The sequence below is a fragment of the Cynocephalus volans genome, chromosome 8, assembly GCF_027409185.1.
Source record: "Cynocephalus volans isolate mCynVol1 chromosome 8, mCynVol1.pri, whole genome shotgun sequence".
Classification (NCBI taxonomy): Eukaryota; Metazoa; Chordata; class Mammalia; order Dermoptera; family Cynocephalidae; genus Cynocephalus; species Cynocephalus volans.
Window position 1 is genome coordinate 125,722,599 of NC_084467.1, and position 22,805 is coordinate 125,745,403.

Here is a 22,805-nt window from a genome sequence, read left to right on the forward strand (position 1 = left end):
ATGATTTGTCTTTTCCAGTGCTGAGTAGTGATATTTCTGAATCCCTAAATGCTCGCAAGCACAGAGGCGCCAGACGCTCACTTAGCTAGTTCAAAACAGCGTCGGGCTCCACGCTGCAGAATGTCTTTCACAGTGGCAGGGGGAAGGTGTTGTCTCCACCTACGCTCGTCCAGGAGGTAATTCAAGCTAGTTAAAGTGGGGTAAGAGAAGCTTCCAAATAGGAAGATTATCAGCATTTTACTGTGGGAAAATGCACGAAAATACTTCTCACTTCACTCTGCAGGGCTATTAAAAGGATCAAATACAAATAGTGCATGTGAAAGAAGTCTTTATCAACTATAAAACATGATTATATCAATGTCAGGTTTCACCATTGTTACTATTCCTAGGGACCCAAAACATTCAGTTACTCACTCAACAAATTTATTGAGGGTCTACTTTATGCCAATAGTGTGGTGAGATGCTGAGGAAATAAGGCCTAGTTTATGCCTAGAAGCTTCATTCTGTTTAGAAAGATATATAATATACTGTCATGACTCAGGCAATTTAAGATGCCACTAAAATGTCTAGACACACCAGTGGGATAGTGAGTCATCTGCCGTGTACTGTGGCACATACTGCGATCTCGTACTGCTGCTTCCCCCAAGCTTCCTTTGAAAAAGTACCATTTCCTTGGGCAGCTGTGGTAGTTCTTAGCTCTCACATCAGGCTATCAGAAATAGAATGAGCCAAGTTGGAATGTACCTTAGCGGGACTCTCTGAGTAATTCTCTCTTCTTTCCCTTACCCTTGTGTTCTACTGATACCGATGAACAATGACGTGTCTGCATAGTGGGGTAGGGGTGAAGAAGGGTGGGGTGGGGTGGGGTAGGGGTGAGGGTGGGAAGGTCATTGCAGACCAAGATTTGGGGTAAATTTTGTTGCTGGAGACCTGAATGTCTCCTGGCTACTCAAGAAAATTTGCTCATCTCTATTCTGTTTAAACTTGGGACTTTGTTCCTACATATGTATCTCCATACTCATTAAATTCTTAGCATCTTAATTGGTGAATTGCACCTAAGGGAACTTGAGGAGATGAAATGGGAGGAAGGATATCTAGCATTCGTGAGGAAGCAGAAGTAGCCTGGAACCTGTCCTCAGCTGGCCACCAGAAGTCTGGGGCATCATTAGAATGACAGTGGAATTTGAGATAGAAAACCCTATCTTTTGCAGATCTCAGCATCCAAACAAACAGGATAAACTTCAAGCAGCAATGATGAGTGTTGACACAGATCACAGAAATCCACAGAATATAGGAATTCTGAGATTTTTCCTTTATCTCACCCTTACTTCCATCCACCCTCTACCTCTGCTGTTTGATGACTTTCCTAAAACCAGTGAGCCTCAGTTTCTTGCCTGGGTCCTCATCCCACTCTCTGTTGTTCTGTTTGGCCAGGAGCCATGTGGCCAGCCATGACCGAGTGGTCCCAGATATGGCAGGCTCTCCCATTCGTCTTGGCAGAGACCTCGGGCCTTGGCAGAGACCTCGGAGTAGCTGCCTCAGCTCACTCCTCCTCTGCCAGGAGAAGAATGAGTCAGTACACGCCCTGTAGACAGTCCAAGCGGACATGTATCTTGTCCTCTGTGTTACTAACTCCAGTTCGGCTTCCTGCAAGGCCATCTGGCCCCTCATTGTGTTGATCCTGGGCAGTCTGTCTTTGAAAGGCCTGTGCAGTGGTGAGGAGGCTGGATCTCTCCTGCAGCTGGGAGGGTGAAGGGGACTCTGCTGCAAGAAAGGCCAATTCTTTGTGACCATAGCCAATGACAATGCCGGACATATATCATCTCATGTAATTCTCACGATGAAACTAGGAAGTAGGCTGAAATTATTCATTCCCCCATTCATTCAACAAATGTTCATGAGCGCCTGCAGTGTGCCCGGTATCATTTAAAGGGCTTGGCATACATCAGCACAAAGATCTCTGCTCATGTAGAGCTCATATTCTAGGGCAGATGTGAGAAGGTGGGGAGAGATTAAAAACAAATTTTAAGTAAGAAAATCATATTTTCTGGGCCATGTTACCTTTTTCTGCACACCCTCCAGAATCATTTATCTGAACATTCATCAGCAGCTATTATGAAGAGACTATGTTCCATGAACTTTGCTAGGCACTGGGACACAAAGAGCAATGAGAGCCCCTGTCCTCTACATGCTCACAGTCAAGGTAGAGAGAGGCAACCACACATGGTCGTTAAGATGCAGTGTTAGTACTGTAACAGGGGCATCTAGGAAGGGCAGGAGCACAGGGCCACCCATGCCTAGGGCTCCCTGTGTGGCCTCCACAGGGCTGCTTCCCTCTTGTCCAACAACTCCCTTTTCTGCTGCTGGTCACTCCTCTTTGGCCACCCACTGTACCCCAACCCTGATGATTTCCTTTAGGGTCTGACTAAGGAAAAGTCTTGCTAATGTGGTAAATGGGTTAACTGAGTACTAGTTTTTGCTTGTTCTTTCAGATAATTTATTTACATTTTAACTGGCTTTTAATACCTTGCAATAAAGGGAGGCTGGCTTCATTGTGGGAAGTGCCATTCTGTTAGCAGCTGGGGAAGGAAGATGGGGAAAGCTGCACTTCTTAAGTTGCACAGGCAGGCTCCTACCTCCTCTCACCTCTCACTGGGGCCCCCTTGTCTTTGGTACCTTCATCCTCTCTGTGGAAACAGTTCTGGCATCTGGATTGCCCTTTGCAAAAGTACCTCAAAAGTACCTTCGGAGTTCAGAAAATTTGAAAGCTCAAAACAACCTCAATGATCTTCTTTCAAGTCCTGGGAATTTCAACTTGTGATCCAGAGGTCCTTGGCAGCGTGTCCATGAATGGCCTTTGGGGAGTTTGAAGACTTGTGTAATTCTCTGCAAACTTTTGTGTAAACATGCTTAAGTGCATTTCCTCCCGAAGACAAGCTCTATAGTTTTCATGAGATTCTTAAAACGCTGGAGACTCAGAAAAGTTGGCCATCATTTTAAGTGATGTACTTGAGGATCCTCAGAGAAGTAAAGTGACTTGCTAGAGACAGCAGTTGCAGTGGGGAGGGGAGCAAGGAGAGGGGGAGGAGGAGAGACCAGCACAGAGGCTGGACTCAGTTTCTCATTGCCCACCAGTGCTCCTCCCACCTGCTCCACCATGTGAGATCTGTAGGTCTCTGACTCAGATCCTATCATGGTTGCATCATAAGCCCTCGCTGTGCCTGCTCACCTGCCGTGGTGAGGTAAGGACTGCTTTATGCAGGCAGTTTTGGAGAGCTGGAGGAGGCCCCCACTCCATCATACAGCTACAGGTACCAGCTGATTTCGAGCTCTGAATTTACTCATTGTCATTATTTTAAAAACAAAAATGTTAAGCTTCGGAGCTGACTGTCCCTAGAGACATTGTGCACCACTTGAGCATCTGTGGAGTAACTGTCTGATTGCAGAGAATAAGCATAACCTGCAAGGCTGTCCTTCCGAGCAGCAAGCTAGAAAGAGATAAATCACTTGAGTGAGCCAAGTGATTGAGCCAAACTTCAGTGATGACACTTTTGGATCCCTTTGCCCAAGGCAGAAATGCCTCGTTTGTTTTCAGACTAAAGAATCTGGGACAAGTTGTATTATCAACACCCAGTGTAAGTTATCAGAGTAAGTAAATATATACTCATTGTCCTTGTCAGTTGGAAGGCTGGGTCAGGAGATATTTGGCATCATCCCAAGGAAAGGGAAAGGAATAAAATTTCACAGGCTGGAATTACAAGTTGATCCAGAAAACAGCAGCATCTTTTTTTTTTCCCCTGTCTATAACTATATACTAGACTCTGACCCATGATAAGGTTGGTTTCTCCCAAAGAGAGACTGCAGGAAAATAGGTTTCCAAACAGGTCCTACAGCCTTGGATGTGGTGAGAAGTTAGCATGGTACAGGGAAAAAAGCACTGGGGCAGGAGTCAGTAAACCTTGGCTCAAGACTTGGCATCCCCATGAAATAGTTGCGTGACCAGGCCAGGCACTGCCTTGCTTGATTGTTCTTTTTCCTTTTCTGCCAAAAGAGGGGAGTGGGAGCATTGGGCTGGATAACCTGTAAGGTCCCTCCCAGTGTGAACATTCTTCTAACTCGTTCATACATTCATTTATTCATCATTCATCATTCATTCTCTTTCATATGCTAGTTGCTGCATTCCATGCTTGTTTGTGACAGCTCAGTCCTGTCGGAAGCCAGAAACATGGACTAGAGTATACACTGGACTTTCTTTCAACCCCATGAAATATGGGGTTTGGCTGCAAACTCACCAGCAGGAATATGGACACCTCTTGCTGTAGCGACAGCAGTAAAATTGCCACTCCCGATCCAGCACTGACTCAAAGTAGCGGCTCTGGAATCCCGCCACCAGCCCGTTGTTGGAGCATGTCTGGTACCTGAAGAAAAGAGAACAGCCCCCAGAAATATAAGAACAATGATACATAAATAAACCCCTTCCCAAGGCCCCACCATCCACAGTTACACACTCTCTCACTGACCTAGATTCCTAACAATTTATTCCATTTTTATGCAAATAATAAAGTCTTTGTTACATTTGTACAGATAACATATGCTCACCATTAAAATTCAAAAGACTCAGAACATTTTAACTGAAGGAAATTTGGGAACTATGCTCCTAATACACCTCTATGAATACATAGTTAGATAGAAGGATGCATAAATGGATGGATACAGAATTTTACATTTAGAACTTTACAAAAGCAAGATTGCATTATTCATGCCATTTTAAATAAAAGATAATATAATTCATTTTACTTGAATTTAAAATAAAAAGAACAAACACAATAAGTCGATGAACTTCACATAAACATTTTTTCTGCTTAAGAGCAGAATCCTGGAAGTTGAGCACAGGAATGATCCTTCTGCTCCTATGCAGCATGCAAAGCCCAGATGGGAACCGCCATTTGTCCTGGGCAATGCTGGGACCACAATCCCAGGTTCTCACTACTTCTCCAGGAATCTTTTTACCACCCACTAGCCTGTGAGCTGCACAGGATCAGGGTGTGTTTTGCTTAGAGTTCTATCCCCAGTGCCTATGGAGTCTTGGTGGCTGGAGGCACTCCTTGCAGAGTTGCAAAGGCCCATTGAACTCCCCAAACTCCCTCTAAGGGTCCCTTTCCCTTCCTCACTGCTTAGTCTTAGGACTAATTTGAAATTAGTTTTTCAAATACGGTAACCCCCCGATTCTGGTCTCCAGAATTTTCACTCTTTCATTCTACCTGTGCTGTGGCTGGTCTTCACAGCACCTTCCTAACTAAGCATTGGCTTAGAGCAATCATTTCTTCCTTTGTTCCATTTCCAGTACTGCTTTCTCCCATTTCTGCCCCAAATCCCACAGTGCCTTAAGGCTTGCCACTTTTTGCTGTGATGCTGTTTTCCACCTGACCATGGTGGGTTCCTACCTCGTGTGAATAAGATCTTTCACAAGCCCTTCCAAAATAGGTCTTTAGCTACCTCTGCTTCTTTGTACTTCCTACCCACCCTGGCCATTGATCCGTTCCCCTCTATGAGTGGGTAGAGCAGGCAGTTGTCCATACAGCCTGGCCTGCCAGCTGCTGGAATACAGTCCTGTTTTCCAAGTAAAGATAAGTTTCCAGAAAATACAGTGAATAAAGTAAGAATAAATACCCTGTGCTGACTGATGAGAGAGAACTTGCTGACACACAGACTGTAACACTACCTGCAAATGGGTTTCATTTTGTTCTTTCTCATTGTTGTTAATGAACTTGTAGATCTGACAAAACTAGATATTAAACATATTATATGTCCCTGGTTAGAAAGCATTTTTCCTTTTCATCCGTTTATTATTCATTTATTCATGCCACATATGTATATTCAAATATGCATTTATTTATTCATTCATCCATTCAACAACTTACACTCTGCTACTCTTCCATATCAATCACTTTACTACTGTGTTGAGAGAAGAATTGAGGGATGGGTTTGGTACTTGGTCTCCCAAGCAAATTAGCTTTGATTTCCTGTTGTCAGGACTTGTAAGAAGTTCTGACAGTCTAGTGAACTCGGATACAGGAGATCAATGATGCAAGTAAGATGTAAATTGAGACCCATGGCCCTTTGATCATCCAGCCTTCTTTGCTCTGTCAATGCTCACATCTCATCAGGAGTATTACCACTTTGTGAATATCGGGCATATTTCAGAAAGCCACACGGTTGAAATAGACTACTAAGTTTGTGGTATGATGGAAAGGTAGCTTTGGGGGCTGATTTTCCAGAATGGTCATTCTATCCTAATTCCCAGCAATGTGGGTGAGAGGTAACTTTGATATGAAGCTCTAAGAGTTGTAAGCAAAGTTCATATGTGTCCAAAGAGAGAAGGTGCAGCAGACTGGTGCTCTCTGTGACCCTCTCTCTTACCATTACAAAACACTGCCTTTCTCTAAAGTGGAGCCCTTCAGAACTGAGCCAGGCTGTGGTTTCCCTGGAGCTGTTGTTCCACTGTTTGGCTCTCAGATCCCTACAGGAGACCAGGTTACCATGGTGGTAAGTTCCCCTAAGTAAAAATAAATGTAGGAAGATAAGCTGAGCTGCTTTATGGAGTATCAGTGCTGAAGGCATTCTGAGTTCCAGGAATTCCCCAGGGCTGTCAGCCAGGCAGCCAGCCCCAGGGCCCAGACGGGGAGTGTATGTCACTTTCTCACACACTGCCTCAGATAACGCTGCCCCGTGAAGAGTGTTTGGACCCTCCATGCTCAGAGTCTAAAGACATATGGTGAAATTAGATAACTGAACATAACCCTCCTTCCCCAACTTCGGTTCCATTGCCATCACATTTTGATAGAGCGAGCCTGCTCGGGAGTTTGGTAGTACAAAATCATTCCTTCCAAAACTGGATCTTTGCAGGGGTCCATTTTCACAGTATGGGGAGCAGTATAGCAGAATCGTTAAGAGCATGGGCTATGCTGCTGGACTGGTGCTCCTCTGCTCTCTGTCACCATGGGCCGGCTTCATACCCTCTAATAGTCTCTGTTTCCTCATCTGTAAAATGGCATAATAATAGCACATACTTATTAAACTTACAGAGAGGACTAAATAAGACAATGCATATAAAATTCCTAAAATAGTGTCTGTTAATGCCTCATAGATTACTTATTACTGTCATTGTACTTTCATTTAATCTACACAGTATTTGGTTGTATACTTTGTGCAAGCTACCCCTTGGCTCCCCTGTCTCCAGTCAGTGAAACGCTGGTTGATTGCCATGTACTCCCTGAATTGCTGTTTCCCTAAAACAAAACTCACTGAGTTTGGATGTCTCAGCCACTCACGTGGTACCATGGGTGCTTTAGTATGTCTTATCACTCTCAGTAGATGGTAAAATCTTTGAGGAAAAAGATCACTTGATCTTTATTTTACATCCTTCACAGTGCCTGCCACTGTGGTCCAGCAAATGTTTAATGGAAGAATGAATGAACAAACGACCCAGCTATCTCCCATTATCAGAGGCAGAACTGACTTTTAAGTCCCTCACTCAAATCCATGAAGAGCCTTGAAACTTCCTCCAATAGTTTCCCTGGAACTTGGGGGAGTGGCCCGTCTTCCCGCTTCTACCTTCTCCCTTAAGAACACTCTCCAGGATGAGAGTGCAAAGTGGATAGCTCTGCATTCCTCTTCTCTGTTCTTCTCACCTTCAATCACCTTTTTAAAAGCTCCTTATTTTACAGGACTCACCTAAATCTTGGCCACAGCTGCAGGATTACAAACACTGAACCAGGCAGCCTCCTGGGATGGGACTGGGGGAACTCGAAGGGCTTGTGTTGCTAAAGTTATTCAAACTCAATTTAACGAAAAAAGGGTTAGTGGTCAAAAGACATGTCCATCGCTCTGATTCATCTCACAGCACCTGGTTGTTGCTCCTGAATGGCCTGCAGAACAGAGTATTGGCCCAAGACTACAGCCTTCCTGGTGAGTTGTGTGACATGACCCCAGTTGAGTCATTGGCACAGACTCCATGGGAACATTTCCTCAGAGCCAGAGGGCACCAGTACCCTGCTTCAGAGACTGTCTCCTCTCCATCTTAGAAGACGTACTTTTTTTCTCACCATCTCTTTAAAGGCTGAGGCTCAATTTCAGATTTACAAAATGGAGCATTCTTAACCCTGCTCTACCTGAAATCAAAAACTTTCTATAAGAAAAACCACAAGGCAATTACTCCTCTTCTGACAACAACATTCGTGGACCCGTTCTGAGAAAGTGGCCTCAAATTGTTTATTTGAGGGCCATCTCCCGGAAAGCCTAGACAGAAAGCCTAAACTTTCTCCTTATTTGCAACAGTAAAACATAAAAGCAACAGAATGTAGGGGAAAGAGCCCTTGTTGAGGAATTAGCAGATGTGAGTTCTAGTACTAGCCCTGACTTTGACATGCTTTGTGGAGCCTCACCTAAGTCCTCACCTAAGATGATTCAGTGAAATAATGCCTGCAAAACTTTTGGCCAAGATAGCAACTGGAAGAGCCAGGATGCAAACTCAGATTTATTTGAGGCCAAAGCTCATGTACATGAGCTTTCAGGGAGCACAAAAAAGTTGCTTTGATTGTCTTTCAGCTTTGGTCAGTACTCTGGCCAGGCTTTCTCCCTCTTGTCTGTATTCTTTGTCAAGTTCAGGGCTATTGGGCAGGCAGAATGACAGAGGCCAGAACTGAAAGATGTGTGAACATCTGGGCTCTTTTGTGATCCCTTTTGTGGGTTTTAACCTCTCCTTTCGGTCTCTGCTGGTCTCGGTCCAAACTTACAGAAAGTCCCAACTCTTAGCAAGCTGGGGATGGGGTTGAGTCAGGTGTAGAACAGGGTAAAGGGAAGTGGCACCATCTTGGTCAAGAGCTCTCAAAATCCCATGAGGAGGTGAGCTCATTGTGCTGATCCTTTTCTTCCCAGCTTCACAAACATACAGATGTGTTTGAAGGGCTGCTAGGCAGTCTCTAGCCCCATGCAGAGATGGACTACGAGAAGCTTTTTCCATGGTGCAGCCCGGTGGCTAACTCCCCATGTCAGGGAGAACATGTGGCATGGCCTCCTTAGCTCCCCAAATCTCTCTCCCTCTCCCCAAAGCTGGATGAGGCCTTACTGTTGTACCAAAAGAGTTTTATTATTTTATAGTAAAGCTTTGTCTTTTGTTAATTCTACTTTCTCTAGAATAATCCTTAGAGTGGCTATCAGGCATCTGTAACATATATAACAGAGTTTTACAATGTTCATCAAGTCTTCTAACAAATATTCATTAGAACCTACTCTATGCCTGGTGCTGTGCTTGGTGTGGAATCCTTTCCAGAGCATTGGTGCTGACAAGCAGATGCTATGACGATATGGATGTTGGCTAGCAGAAGGAGATTGGTACCAAGACAGAGGAGCAGAGAAACAGGAGACTGGGTGGGGACAGTGGGGCAGTGAGGTGCCAAGGGACAGAGATAGACCAGCACGGGGGCAAGTTTGCCAAGTCAAAGGAGCCTTTAAAGTTCTGGATTTCTTTCTTAAGCCCAAGTAGAATGACTCAATGCACCATCTCATCCTTTCTGCTGAGTTCTGCTTCTACTTCTGTGAAATGCGGATGAGAATTCCTAACTTGACAGTATAACGTGAAGAGGAAAGTGACGCCATGTGTCAGGTGCCTAGCACACAGCCTGGCGCAAAGTATGTTGTTGAAAGACAGGAGAAGTAGTAGTTATTATTGCTATGATTATAAATACTTGTAATTTAATAAAAAGAGAAGTTACATCCTGGTCTCTAAAAACCACTGTCTGTAAGCATTGGGACCTCCATTAGGAAAGATTAGAATTGCACTCCTTCGATGGCACACTGAGACGAGACTTAGGAGGTGGACTTTAGAGAAGAAAAGACAATTTCAAGCCTTCCCTCCTCTAAGAAGTCTTCCGTTCTTGACCTTTCCAACTCATATTTGTTTTTCTTCTTTGTGACATGTTGGAGTCACCATCGCATATTTCGTCATACACATGCTATCACTGAGTAGCCTCACGGTGTGACATTGCAAGGTGTTTGAAGGTAAATGCTCCACCACTTACTGCTCACCCTCCTGCCATGGTGGTGCGGATGTGACAGTCTCCTCACGTCATGCTGAGTTGTATGCAGTCTGTGCTCTTCCTGCTGCCTCTGGGCGAGACTTCTGCTGTCTTCCCCATGTCCAGATTTTCAGTCTGCTACTCTCTCTTCCAAGTTTTATGATGGTGAAGCAGAAATGACCTGCTGAACAGCTTTTCTGGCTAGAAAGACCTAGCACAGAACAAAGGGAGAACACCTTCCCCAAATACAAATTCCTGACCTATTTTGGAAAAATACAGGCAGTAGAGGCCACCCTGAAGGCCTCTGAGAAGATCCAGATTTTCTTGTAAGATGTATTTATGTCCTGAGAGCAATTCCAAGCCATGCAAGAATTGCAGGCTTAACCATGGGAGCTCATGGACATCAGTTATTGCAGTCTATGTTAACCAAGAGATGTAATGCTACCTCAGTGTCTACTGAAATGTGACAAATATTGAAGACACTTATAATATACACTTAATATTTATTGATTGCTGGTGAATTATATGTTCCAAAAGCAAAATGGTGCATATCAGAGGCTCTTTAATCTAGCAATTTGGTTTTCAACTCCAGCTTTGTAATTTATCAACTATGTGGCATTTATCTTGGTGAATCTCATTTTCAATAGAGTAGTCATAATATTAATAATAGCCTAGCATTGTGCTAAGCACTATATAGTCATTGATTATTTTAATCATCAAAATAGTCCTATGAAGTAGGTTCAGATATCAGCTTCATCACCATTTTATATACTCGTATAAGGAAACTCAAGTTTAGACAGGTTAAGTAATTCCCCTAAGGACACATAGCCATTAATGTATATATATTATCTCATTTAATTCTCATAACAATTCTAGGGAGTTGTTTTTGTAGATGTAAAAACTGAGGATTTGAGAATTAACATGACTTGCCTAAAGGTAGCAGTAGTGAGGCTGCATTTTGAGGCTTCCATTTGACTCCAAGGTTTATAAACTCACCTTTACTTCAAGATACCTCAAAGAAACACACACACACACACACACACACACACACACACACACACACACACAGACAGACATTCTAACTCTGTAGAAACCTCTTATTGATTGGGAAAATTATGTCCGGCAGGTACTCAGACAGAAGCAAATCCCCTGCCAGGAGGAGTGAACTTTTGCTATCCTTATAAGAATAACCAACAGCCATTTTTGCAAAGCTCAAGTTTCCCCAGACTATTGATTCCTAGTACTTAGGAGAGTGACCTTGATGGAAAGTTGGTAAGAATTCTAGATCTGCCATAACCCTGTTCTCCCACACTCAGCCTTCTTGCCCTCAGAAGTCATTCTTACATGGATTTCATATCTTCTTTAGCTCAACACTCACTACAGCTTTATCCAAGAACAAAAATAATGTCAACATTTCATGTTTTCCTGCAGCAGCTGTGACATCAGGCTTGCTGGCTTGGATTCTGCCTTTGCCATTCACTAGCAATGAGTGGGCAAGTCACCTAATGCTTAGGAGCCATGGTCTTCTTGTGTATAAAACAGAGATAATAGTTAACACCTGTCTCCCAAGTTTGCTGTGAAGATCAAGTAAGATCAGACTATGAGTAACTCAAGGGCACTGTTGTCTGTTAGTTATCTTCATATTCCTGGAATCTGGCAAAGTTTGTGATAACAAGCATTTGGTAGTGAATGAATGAACAAATGAATGTGTGAATGAGGAACACAATATAAACTATAAATTACCACATAAATTAGGGTTAGGGTCATAGAACCTGTATTTAATGTAATAATTTCTTTGAGTTTTCAATCGCTTCACTCCCATGGCCTAAATTCTTAATCTATGATGAAAGGAGGTTGCTCCAGGTTATACCTAAGGCCTCTTCCAGTGCTGGGATCTTGGATTCTGTTATGCTCTGTTTGCCTTTCAGAATCCAAGTATGTACTCTGCCAGCCTGTGTTCTTATGCTTATTTTTTTAACCTTTTTATTTAGGAGTAATTTTAGATTTATAGAAGAGTTGTAAATATAATACATAAGCTTCATGCATACCCTTCACCCAGCTTCGCCTCATGTTATCTTTCGTAAGTCTCCTGTGTTTATGAACACTAAGCGTGTGTTTATAACACTGTTTATGAACAATGTATGTTAACATTGCTACAACACTAAACACCAGACTATGTTTGGATTTTACCAGTTTTTCTACTAATGTCCTTTTTCTGTTCCAGGATCCAAGCCAGGATACCATGTAGCATCTAGTCCTTAGAGCTTTTGAAATACAGAGTTTGCTATTTCATTTTTAAGTAGATTGAGACAATAAGATTATTGAGAGAACAGAAAGCTAATGAAGACTTCATCCTGCAGTAACAAAGCATATCAGCCATCCTCTGTGCATGCTGTAGAGACGCCCAGTAAATGTAAAAAGACCATCCCGCATGTTGGTAAATGCAACAAAACAAAATGAGATGTGAAAAATAAAGTTGAGTCTCCATATTATAGATCCTGGAATATTGAGAATCAAAGATGTAAACAAAATGGTTTGCCCTGTTGGGAAAATCTGTAGGCTTCTTTGTTATGGGTGATGTGGACACTGCTGGGATTTGGACTGCCTCAAGCACTAAGAAGACTGATTTTGTCTTTCATACATATTTATTGTGGCCTGCTATGTGCCTGCACTGTTCTAGGCACAGGATACAGTGGTGAATGCAACAATGTCTGTATGTTTACGAAGTTTATATTTTGGTGAGGGAGACAAACAATAAACAAATACAAATCGGGGGTGACAAGTGTACTGCAGAGAGAAAAAGCAGGTTGATGGAGTAGTGGGTGGGAGATGTTGGTTTAGAGGAGATGGTCTTAGAAAGCTCCTCTGAGGAGGTAGGTGCCGTGTATTCTAAATAATCAGAACCACACATCAGGATGATTGCTCTGCACTATACGGAGCCTTGGTCTTAGTGACAATCAGATTGTGGAAAACTGAGTTCCTGCCCTCCATATTCAGCTTCAGATTCTCCTTGATGCTGACATAGCTCTGTGGCACTGTTTTCCTTTCTCCTCTTCTCCATCATGTGACTTGTCATTAGTGAATTCATAAATTCAGCTCTAAAACAAACTGCTACTTGAACATGTCTTTTGAGAATTCTTTGAAGCCCAGGGAAAAAAGAAAGTGCCAATAGATAGAATACACTTCCTCCAAATTCAGACTCCATGTAAAGGTGGCGTGCCCCAAATAAGTTTCATCAAATTCCAGATTCACTAAATCTCATTGACGGCCCATCAGTATGATGCGATATGCCAGTAATTGATTTTAGGTTTAGAATTGCTTTAGAGTTCCCTTATACTTTCTCCTGTAAGCATCATAGTCACCCCTCTACAGGTTGTGAGGTGGGTGTCACACCTTTGTGGGGCTTTTTGTTTGTTTTTTCCAGAACAAGGAACTGAATACCCACAGCTGCAGAGTTAAGAGATGGTACAAGTAGGAGCTGTGAAATCCAAGTTTCCCAATTTCAAGCCCAGACCTCTTCTGGCCACACCTCACTCACTACAAAATTCCATCTTCATCTTTTTCCACACAAGGTCCATCTGTCTTGCAGCCCGTGCCAACCAAAGGTAAAGATTCCCTGAGACTAACCCGGGCATGCCCTGAGATGGCAAAACGTCACTCATGGGGGACCCATGGAAAGCCCCCCTGGCTGTCGTTAGTGGCAGAGGCCAGCATTCATGCTTCAGAATCTGGCACCTGAAGGGTGGTTTTCAACAGAGATTCTATGATACACAGCAGCATTACAAGCCATGCAGCTATTATGGCAGCACCTTTTAAAGACCATGCTCCGATTAACAAGTTTCTTTAATGGATCCAGTGTACTGTTGTCAAGTCTGTGTTTGAGACTCCTCCCTCGTCTTAAATCTGAAGGCAAACCTGGTCATACACGGCAGCCAAACTGCAACAAACCATCAAGAACTCTTCCCCCAGAACAGATTAGGAGCCTGAAGCCAAAGGGAAGATATAATTGATCCCCAGTCTGTGAGCAATTTCTTTCTTTGCAAATTTTTTGCTGATACTGGAGTCTGAACTCAAAGTCATAATCATCTGAAAAATGCCCCCAGGGTAATTGCTCTCACTTCTGGGGCAGCTGAGTCCTACTGTTAAGAAGCTGTTTTGCATGTCTGTGAATTTCCAACCCTGTGATTAATGGAGGGAGAGAAGGGGGTATCAGAGGGTGGAAAGAGGAAATGAAAAATCACTCGACACTGCACACCCAAGAATGCAGAGGAAGAGGAAACGGAAGATACATCTCTCCTGTCAGCTTTTCACTTAACTCCTGTGGACCAAACAAAATAATGTTATTTTATCTTCTTCCTCTTTTGCTTTTGTTCAAGTAGTTTGGGCATTCATGACAAACTAGTTGCAAGTTGGCAAGTTTAAAACTAAACATCATTTGGCTTCTCCCCCTAGCAGGGATGAACACAAGGCAAAAAAAACCCAAGTGCATTTACAGGGAGGAGTCGCCAACTCAGTGGAGCCTTTGGAGACCATACAGTCTGACCACTCATTTTCCAAATGAGGTGGGAACTTAGAGAGTTGAGAGCCTGGGCCAAGGTCACACCGCAAGTTGCCATTAGAACCAGGATCCAGACCCAGGCCTCCTGACTCAGAGCCCAGGGATTTTCCTCCAGGGTTTGAGGACTCATCCCCGAGTGCTGTTTTATTACGGCTTTAAAAAGCGGTGATGTAGAGGGCCCTGCCCCTGTCATGGCCCATGAGATGGGAGGAGCAGAGGGACAGTTGTAACTAGGTCACTGCCACGCTCCATGCCAGGCAACAGGTGGCTACAGGGCATCATGGGAGACTGTCCCCCAGGCAAGCCTGGCCTCTGAGTCAGCCATCTGTCAGAAGGGGTTTTGGATAATTAAATCTGCTCACCAGAGGCAGAGGGGGCGAATGAGGACAGGCCACTAAAGGCTGTCGATGCAGCCTCTGTAGCCCCAGCCCACCCCACCACCTGCAGATGCCTGTGTGACCCTCTCCTCACCCTTCCACAGGCAGTCTGAGCCCTTTCTCAGTCACAGTAACCACACTGGTCCCCATCCCTCCAGGGCAGGGCTTCTGCTGTGATCTTACAGAGCCCCACCCTCTCTCTCCCAGGATAATGATGTGCCCCTGTGTCCTGTGGTCCTAGCTCAGCTGTCGGGCTGGAGCCCATGCTGGATGGAGGCAGCAGCTCTCAGCAGCCCATCACTGTGGCTGAGCACCTGCCCTTGGGAGCTGAAATTCATTAGATCCAAATCCCAGTTTTCCAGCTAAGGATACCCCTGATCTCTGGATTGCAGTTTGTCTACCTATGAAATGACTTACAGATTTGTTTGGGGCATTAAATGAGATAATCCATATAAAGCCCTGGGCATGGTGCCTCCTTAGGGCTAGCACTCAATAAAAGGCAGCTGTTTTTGCCACTCAGAGGCCCCCCCTCCTGCCTGGCTCCTCTGCCCATCAGTGTCTGTTCCTCTTGGATCTCCCGTCATTGTTCTGTCTGCTGGTTGTGTGACCCTAGGTTGCTATGCTTGACCACTCAGCCCCCACTGTACCAAATGCCTGTTGGAACCCCTCACAGTCTTCTGACTTGTTCTACAGATAGCACATGCAGCAGCCTGCCAGCTGGGCTTCCTCCTCTCTGGGCCCACCTTTACCCTCTCTCCCAATGCCCCTGCAGCTCTGGCTCCATCCAGGCTGCTGTGAGTAACCAGCCTAGCAGTCAGTGGCTACTGGGATGGGCTCCTGACCAAGAACTGTGGCCAAGACTGTCTGGGACAGTCCCACCCCACAGAGAAGCACAAGCTCGGTCCAATTCCATGCCGTTGACTAGGGCAGAGTGCAGTCAGGAGAGCACAGCTCCTCTCTCTAGACTAAGCCTTTCATAAACTATTTCCCAGCAATGAAACCCACTTCAAATCAAGGCAGAGAGAAGGAACTCAGCACTCAAAATTAAGAGAGCCACATTTTATCAGCGCAGCAGAGAGCCATTTAATCTCACTTCCCTCTGCTTACATTTCTTTGTCCCCTCACCCCCATTCACTTGCTCTAAAGCAGTATTTCTCGAACAGCCTGTGCTGAGGGCCCAATTGTTTATTTTCTGCAAACTATTGTAGACTAAGACTTATGGAAAATGGTAAAAATAAATTGCTATGAAATGAAAATGTCATTTGGATATCACAGCAGTGTTAACTTGCTGTAAAGTTTCCTAAATACTTTCAATTTCTGTGTTTCTCTTTTTGCAGTCCAGTAAACATTTCAGAAACCCACATTTCTGGACCAACCTGAGAGGAGGGATACTTCTGGAAGGAACAGAACCACAAAGGAGTCCATGTGCCATGGACACCCCCCGTCCTGGGGTTTTGTCCTGTGCTGTAGTCTGCCCAGCAGCAGCCCTGCCCCACCCTGAGCAGGCACTGGTGAGGCTCCTGGAAGGATGTGCTTTGGTGTTAGGTGCTGCTATTCCCCGAGAGTCAGGCAGCCCCCAGGGGAAGGGACATGCAGAGATATGCCCAGCCCAAGTGCGGCGCAGCCTCTTACCATTCCATGCCGGCCCTGTTGATCTCCTCCCACCAGCACTCCGTAGGCTCCCCCAGGCTCTGGGGCGTGGGCATGCAGTCGTAGTTCCATTGTCTGTCAGAACCTTCCTTCTTGTTGAAGATGCTTCTCACGGCCACCACCACCTGCCCGTGGGGACACTGGTAGCTGAAGCCCTGCCTGTTCAGATTCACCCATCCATCATCGCTATAGTCGTGGTATGGCTGGTATGGGTACCCATAGTCACCATACTGGCCCCAGGCCATGGTGATCACTGGCAGAAGCACCCACAGAAAAGTGAGGTCCATGCTGCCTGGGCTTCTGGCAAAAATTGTTACCCTAAGTTTGCTGGGCTGACTGTTTTATTCAGCTGCCTCTGACATGTGGCTTCCAGATGTGGGTGAACAGGCTCCAACTGCAGTGTGTCATCGCTTAAGCATAAGTTTGCTGCACTGAAAAGCCAGCCATAAGTACTCTCAGCTTGATTTAAGGTGGAATACTAGGAATATGCAAGGAACACGTTAGTCAGAGAAAGTCCCTGGAGAAAGAACAAATTTGCAGATAGCTTATAAAAGCCCTGGCTTCACTCCCCTTAGAAACATTCACCTGAAAAAAAACTGATTAGCAGCGTATTTGTCTCTTGTCTCTCAGCACCTCAGCCCTCTATGTCTCACCCCACCCCCCACTAGCAAACCCCTGTATTTGTTCTCCAAACTAACCTCCCAGACTAGAGAGTGATTTCAAAATAGCAAAATTATACGATGAAGGGACAGAGTCATTTGGATTTCTGCAAGCATCGATGCCTGGTTTCTTATAAGTTCTCAACCTAACATTTTATAACCCTTGAGCACAAGCATGGGTGTATCAGTTTTCAGGGCTACTGTGAGAATTCTTACATTGCATACGGAAGTACTGGGCCCACGGAGAAATAAGTTGGGCATTATCTATACACTTAAACATCCTCCCGAGCTGCTGAAATTGACCCAGCCACACCTAAAATTACACTCTGCTCTCAAATATGCAACGGGCTTAATCTGAGTAAGCCCATTTTTTATCCTTCACGGTTTCTTTCCTTCATATAAAGTTTTCTTTCCATTGAGGTACAGTTTACATACAATAATATTGACCTTTTTAAATGTTGAGCATGCAGTCATGTGATCAGCACCGTAATCAATACATAGAACAGTTCCATCCCTCTGAAACATCCCCTCATATCCTTCTGTAGTCAAATCTTTCCCAGCACCCAGCCCCTGGTAACCACTGGTTCTACTTTCTGTCTCTACAGTTTTGCCTTTTCCACAATGTCAGAGAAATGGAATCATACCACACGGAGCCCTTTTGTGTCCTTCTTTCACTTAGCATAATGGTTTTGAAATTTATCCCTGCTGTATGTGTCAGTAGTTTGTTCCTTTTTATTGTTGAATAGTATCCATCATTTAGGTGTACCACAGATTGCTTTTTTGTTTTTGTTTGTTTTTAGAGATTTAACTGTGCTCATATTTTTAATAGGACTGTTAAGGTTTTTTGTTAATGCTCTAGTTTTGAAGTTTCCTAGGTGGAGAGTAGTCTTCCCCAACCCTATTTTCCCCCATATGTCCTTTTTTTTCTTCCTAGTAGTATAGGGTAGATGAGTTTTCCTTTTTCTTTGTTCTCTTCTTATTAGTATATCCATTATTACAAATGGTAATTATTATTTATGCTGTTTACCTGACCAATCAGTCCTGAGACCCCCTGCCTCCCTGCCCCATCTCTAGTATCCTTAGGTTTGTTCTCTACTTTTGAAAGTTCAACATATTATTGTGGTTCTCTTCCTTCCTCTCTCTCTCTCTCTTTTTTTCCACCCAGTTGCCAGTGAGGACATGCATTTCTCTTTCTCTGTCTGACTTATTTCACTTAATGTAATTTTCTCCAAGCTCATCCATGTTGCTGCAAATGGTAGAATTTCATTCTTTTTCGTGGCTGAGTAGTATTCCATTATGTACATGTACAATATTTTCCTTATCCAGTCTTCAGTCAATGGACATTTAGGTTGGTTCCATATATTGGTTATTGTGAATAGAGCTGCAATGAACTTGGGAGTGCAGGTATCCCTTCAACATGACAATTTCCATTCCTTTGGGTATACACCCATCAGTGGGATTGCTGGATTATATAACAGTTCTATCTGTAGATCTTTAAGGAAACTCCATACTGTTTTCCATAATGGCTTCACTAATTTACACTCCCACCAACAATGTAGGAGAGTTCCCCTTTCTCCACATCCTCACCAGCATTTGTTATTCTCTGTCTTTTTGATAATGGTCAGTCTAACTGGCATGAGATGATATCTCAATGTGGTTTTGATTTGCATTTCCCTGATGATTAGTGATGTTGAGCATTTTTTCATGTACATGTTGGCCATTTATATGTCTTCCTTTGAAAAATGTGTATTCATCTCCTTTGCCCATTTTTCAATGGATTATTTGTTTGTTTGTTTTTTTACCATGAAGTTTTTTGAGTTCCTAATGTATTCCGGATACTAATCCCTTGTCAGATATATGGTTTGCTAATATTTTCTCCTATTCCATAGATAGGCTGTCTTTCCAATCTGTTGATTGTTTCTTTTGCTGTGCAGAAGCTTTTTAGTTTGATATAATCCCATTTTTTTTTCTTTTGTTGTTTCTGTTTTTGGGGTCTTATTCAGAAAGTCTTTGCCCAGTCCTACTTCCTGAAGGGTTTCCCCTGTGTTTGCTTTTAGAAATTTTATGGTTTTGGGTCTTATATTTAAGTCTTTAATCCATTTTTAGTTGACTTTGGTATATGGTGAGAGGTACAGGTCCAGTTTCATTCTTCTGCTTAGGAATGTCCAATTTTCCCCACACAATTTATTGAAGAGGCAGTCCTTTCCCCAATGTATGTTCCTGTTGCCTTTGTAAAAGATCAGTCGGCTGTATGTGGGTTGATTTCTGGGTTTTCCATTCTGTTCCACTTTTGTGAGGGTCTGTTTTTATGCCAGTATCATGCTGTTTTGGTTACTATAGCTTTGTAACACCATTTGAAGTCAGGTAGTGTTATGCCTTCAGCTTTATTTTTTTTTTTTGCTCAGGACTGTTTTGGCTATTTGGGGTCTTTTGTTGTGTCATATGAATGTTAGGATTGTTTTTTCTATTAAAATGAAAATGTCATTTGTATTTTTATGAGGATTGCATCGAATCTGCAGATTACATTGGCTAGTATGGACATTTTCAGGGTGTTAACTTTTCCAATCCAAGAGCAAGTTATGTCTTTCCACCTTTTTGTGTCCTCTTTAATTTCTTCCAGTAGTGTTTTGTAGTTCTCATCATAGAAATCTTTCTCTTCCTTGGTTAAAACTATTCCCAGGTATTTTATTTTTTTGGCAACTATTGTTGATAGACTTGTTTCTTAATTTCTTTTTCTACTAGTTTGTTATTGGAGTATAAAAATACTACTGATTTTGGGATATTGATTTTATATCCTGCACCATTACTGAAATTGTTAACCAGCTGTAAGAGTTTTTTGGTAGAGTCTTTAGGTTTTTCTACATATAGGATCAAGTCATCTGTAAAAAGGGACAGTTTGAAATCATCCTTTCCAATCTGGATGCCCTTTATTTCCTTCTCTTGCCTGATTCCTCTGGCTAGTACTTCCAATACTATATTAAATTGGAGTGCTGAGAATAAGCATCCATGTCTTGTTCCTGTTCATCCCATTCAGGGTGATATTGGTGATTGGTTTGTCATATATGGCTTTTATTGTATTGAGATAATTTCATTCTATACTTAATTTGCTGAGAGTCTTTATCATGAAGTGCTGTTGAATTTTGTTAAATGCTTTTTATACATCTATTGAGATAATCATATGTTTTTTGTCCTTGGCTTTGTTGATGTGGTGTATCACATTTATTGACTTGTGTATGTTGAAACATCCTTGCATCCTTGGATGTATCTGACTTGATCACAGTGTATAATTTTTTTCATGTGTTACTGTATTATGACTGCTAATATTTTGTTGAGGAGTTTTGCATCTATGTTCATCAAGGATATTGGCTTGTAATTTTCTTTTTCTGTTGTATCTTTGTCTGGTTTTGATATCAGGGTAATGCTGGCCTCATAGAATGAGTTCGGGAGAATGGCTTCTGTTTTGATGTTTTGTAATAATTTGAAGAGAATTGGTATTAATTCCTCTGTAATAGTTTGATAGAATTCCACAGTAAAGCCACCAGTCCTGGGCTTTTCTTTGTTGGATAATTGCTGATTACTGCTTCAATCTTGTTGCTTTTTATCAGTCTGTTCAGGGTTTCTATTTCTTCTTGGTTCAGTCTTGGTAGTTTGTGTGTGTCCAGAAATTTATCCATTTCATCCAGATTTTCAAGTATGTTGGAGTACAGTTGTTTATAATAGTCTCTAACGATTCTTTGTATTTTGGTGGTATCAGTTGTAATGTCTCCCTTTTCATTTCTGCTTTTTGTTATTTGGTTCTTCTCTCTTCTTTTTTTTGTTAACCTAGCTAATGGTTTGTCTATTTATTTATCCTCTCAAAAAACCAACTTTTTGTTTCATTGATCTTTTGTATCATTTTTTGGGTACTTATTTTATTTAGTTCTGCTCTGATCTTAATTATTTCTTTCCATCTATTACTTTTAGGATTGGATTGTTGTTGTTTTCCTAGTTCTTTGAGGTAACTTATTTGAAGCCTTTCTTTTTTTTTTTTTTGATGTAAGCATTTATTGCAATAAGCTTCCCTCTTAGTAGTGCTTTTGCAGTATCCTGCTAGTTTTTGTATGATTTATCTATTCTAGTTAGTTTCAAGAAATTTTTTTATTTCTTGTTCAATTTCTTCTTAGACCCATAAGTCATTCAGGGGGCTGTTGTTTTAGTTTACATGTATTTGTATAGTTTCCAGAGTTTTGCTTGTTATTGATTATCAATTTTAATCCATTGTGGTCTGAAAAGATACTTGGCAGGATTTCAATTTTTTTAAGTTTGCTGAGACTTGATTTGTGACCTAACATGTGGTCTATCTTGGAGAATGTTTCATGTGCTGATGAGAAGAATGTATATTCTATAGTTGTTGAAGGAAATATTCTGTAGACATCTGCCAGGTCCAGTTGGTCTAAGGTATAGTATAAATCCTGAGTTTTTTGGTTAATTTGTTGCCTGGAAGATCTGTCTAATGCTGAGAGAGGGGTGTTCAAGTCTCTCATAGTTATTGTATTAGAGTCTATCTCTTTCTTTGTGTCTAAGAGTGTTTGCTTTACATATCTGGGTGCTCCAGAGTTGGGTGCATACATATTTATGACTGTTATGTCTTCTTTCTGGATAGAACCTTTTATTATTATGTAGTGGCTTTCTTTGCTTCTTTTTATGGTATTTGGTTTAAAGTCTATTTTTTCCTTTGTAGGAATAGCTACTTTTGATCATTTTTGTTTCAATTTGCATGGTATATCTTTTTCTATGCCTTCATTATTAGTCTGTGTGTGTCTTTACAGGTGAGGTGAGTCTCTTGAAGACAGCATATAGTTAGGTCTAGCTTTTCAATCCACCCAGTCAGCCTGCATCTTCTGAATGAGGAATTTAATCCATTTACATTTTAGAGTTGTTATTGACAGATACTGTTTTACCCCTGTCCTTTTATTACTTTTTGTTCAGATGTTTTAAATATCTTTTATTCCTTTCTCCCCCTTTTATTTTCATCTTCAATGTTAGGTGGATTTTTGAGATGGTGTGATTTAGCTTCTTTCTCTTTCTCATTTGCATTTTTGTTGGTGGGTTTTGCTCTTTCTTTTGTATCTGTGATCGTGATTATCATTTTTTGGTTTCTGGATTCAGGACTTCATTGAGAAGTTATTGCAGAGCTGTTCATGTGGTGGTGAACTCCCATAATTTTTTTTTTTTTTTTTTGAAAATAAACTATTTCTACCTCATTTCTGAAGGATAGCCATGCTGGATATAGAATTCTTGGCTGGCATTTTTTTCTTTTAGTATTTTGAATATATCATCCCATTTTCTTCTGGCCTGTAGGGTTTCAGTTGAGAAGTCTGCTGTTCGTCTGATGGGGGCTCCCTTATCTGTGGCTTGATGCTTTTCTCTAGCTGCTTTTAGAATTCTCTCTTTACCTTTGAACTTTGCCAGTTTGACCATCATGTGTCTTGGAGTGCATCATTTT

General features: G+C 42.4%; 1 protein-coding gene across 1 annotated transcript in view; it reads right to left on the reverse strand.

The window, feature by feature from the left end:
* DPT (dermatopontin) overlaps positions 1–17,043 on the reverse strand; it is a 30,189-nt gene extending 13,146 nt beyond the window's left edge. Inside the window, exons 1-2 of the mRNA XM_063105299.1 lie at positions 16,644–17,043; positions 4,293–4,418 (exon numbers count right to left, since the gene is read on the reverse strand). Of these exons, the coding sequence (XP_062961369.1) occupies positions 4,293–4,418; positions 16,644–16,948 (431 nt within the window). The 5' untranslated portion in view covers positions 16,949–17,043. The remainder of the gene's footprint in view (positions 1–4,292; positions 4,419–16,643) is intronic.
* Positions 17,044–22,805: the final 5,762 nt, after the last annotated feature.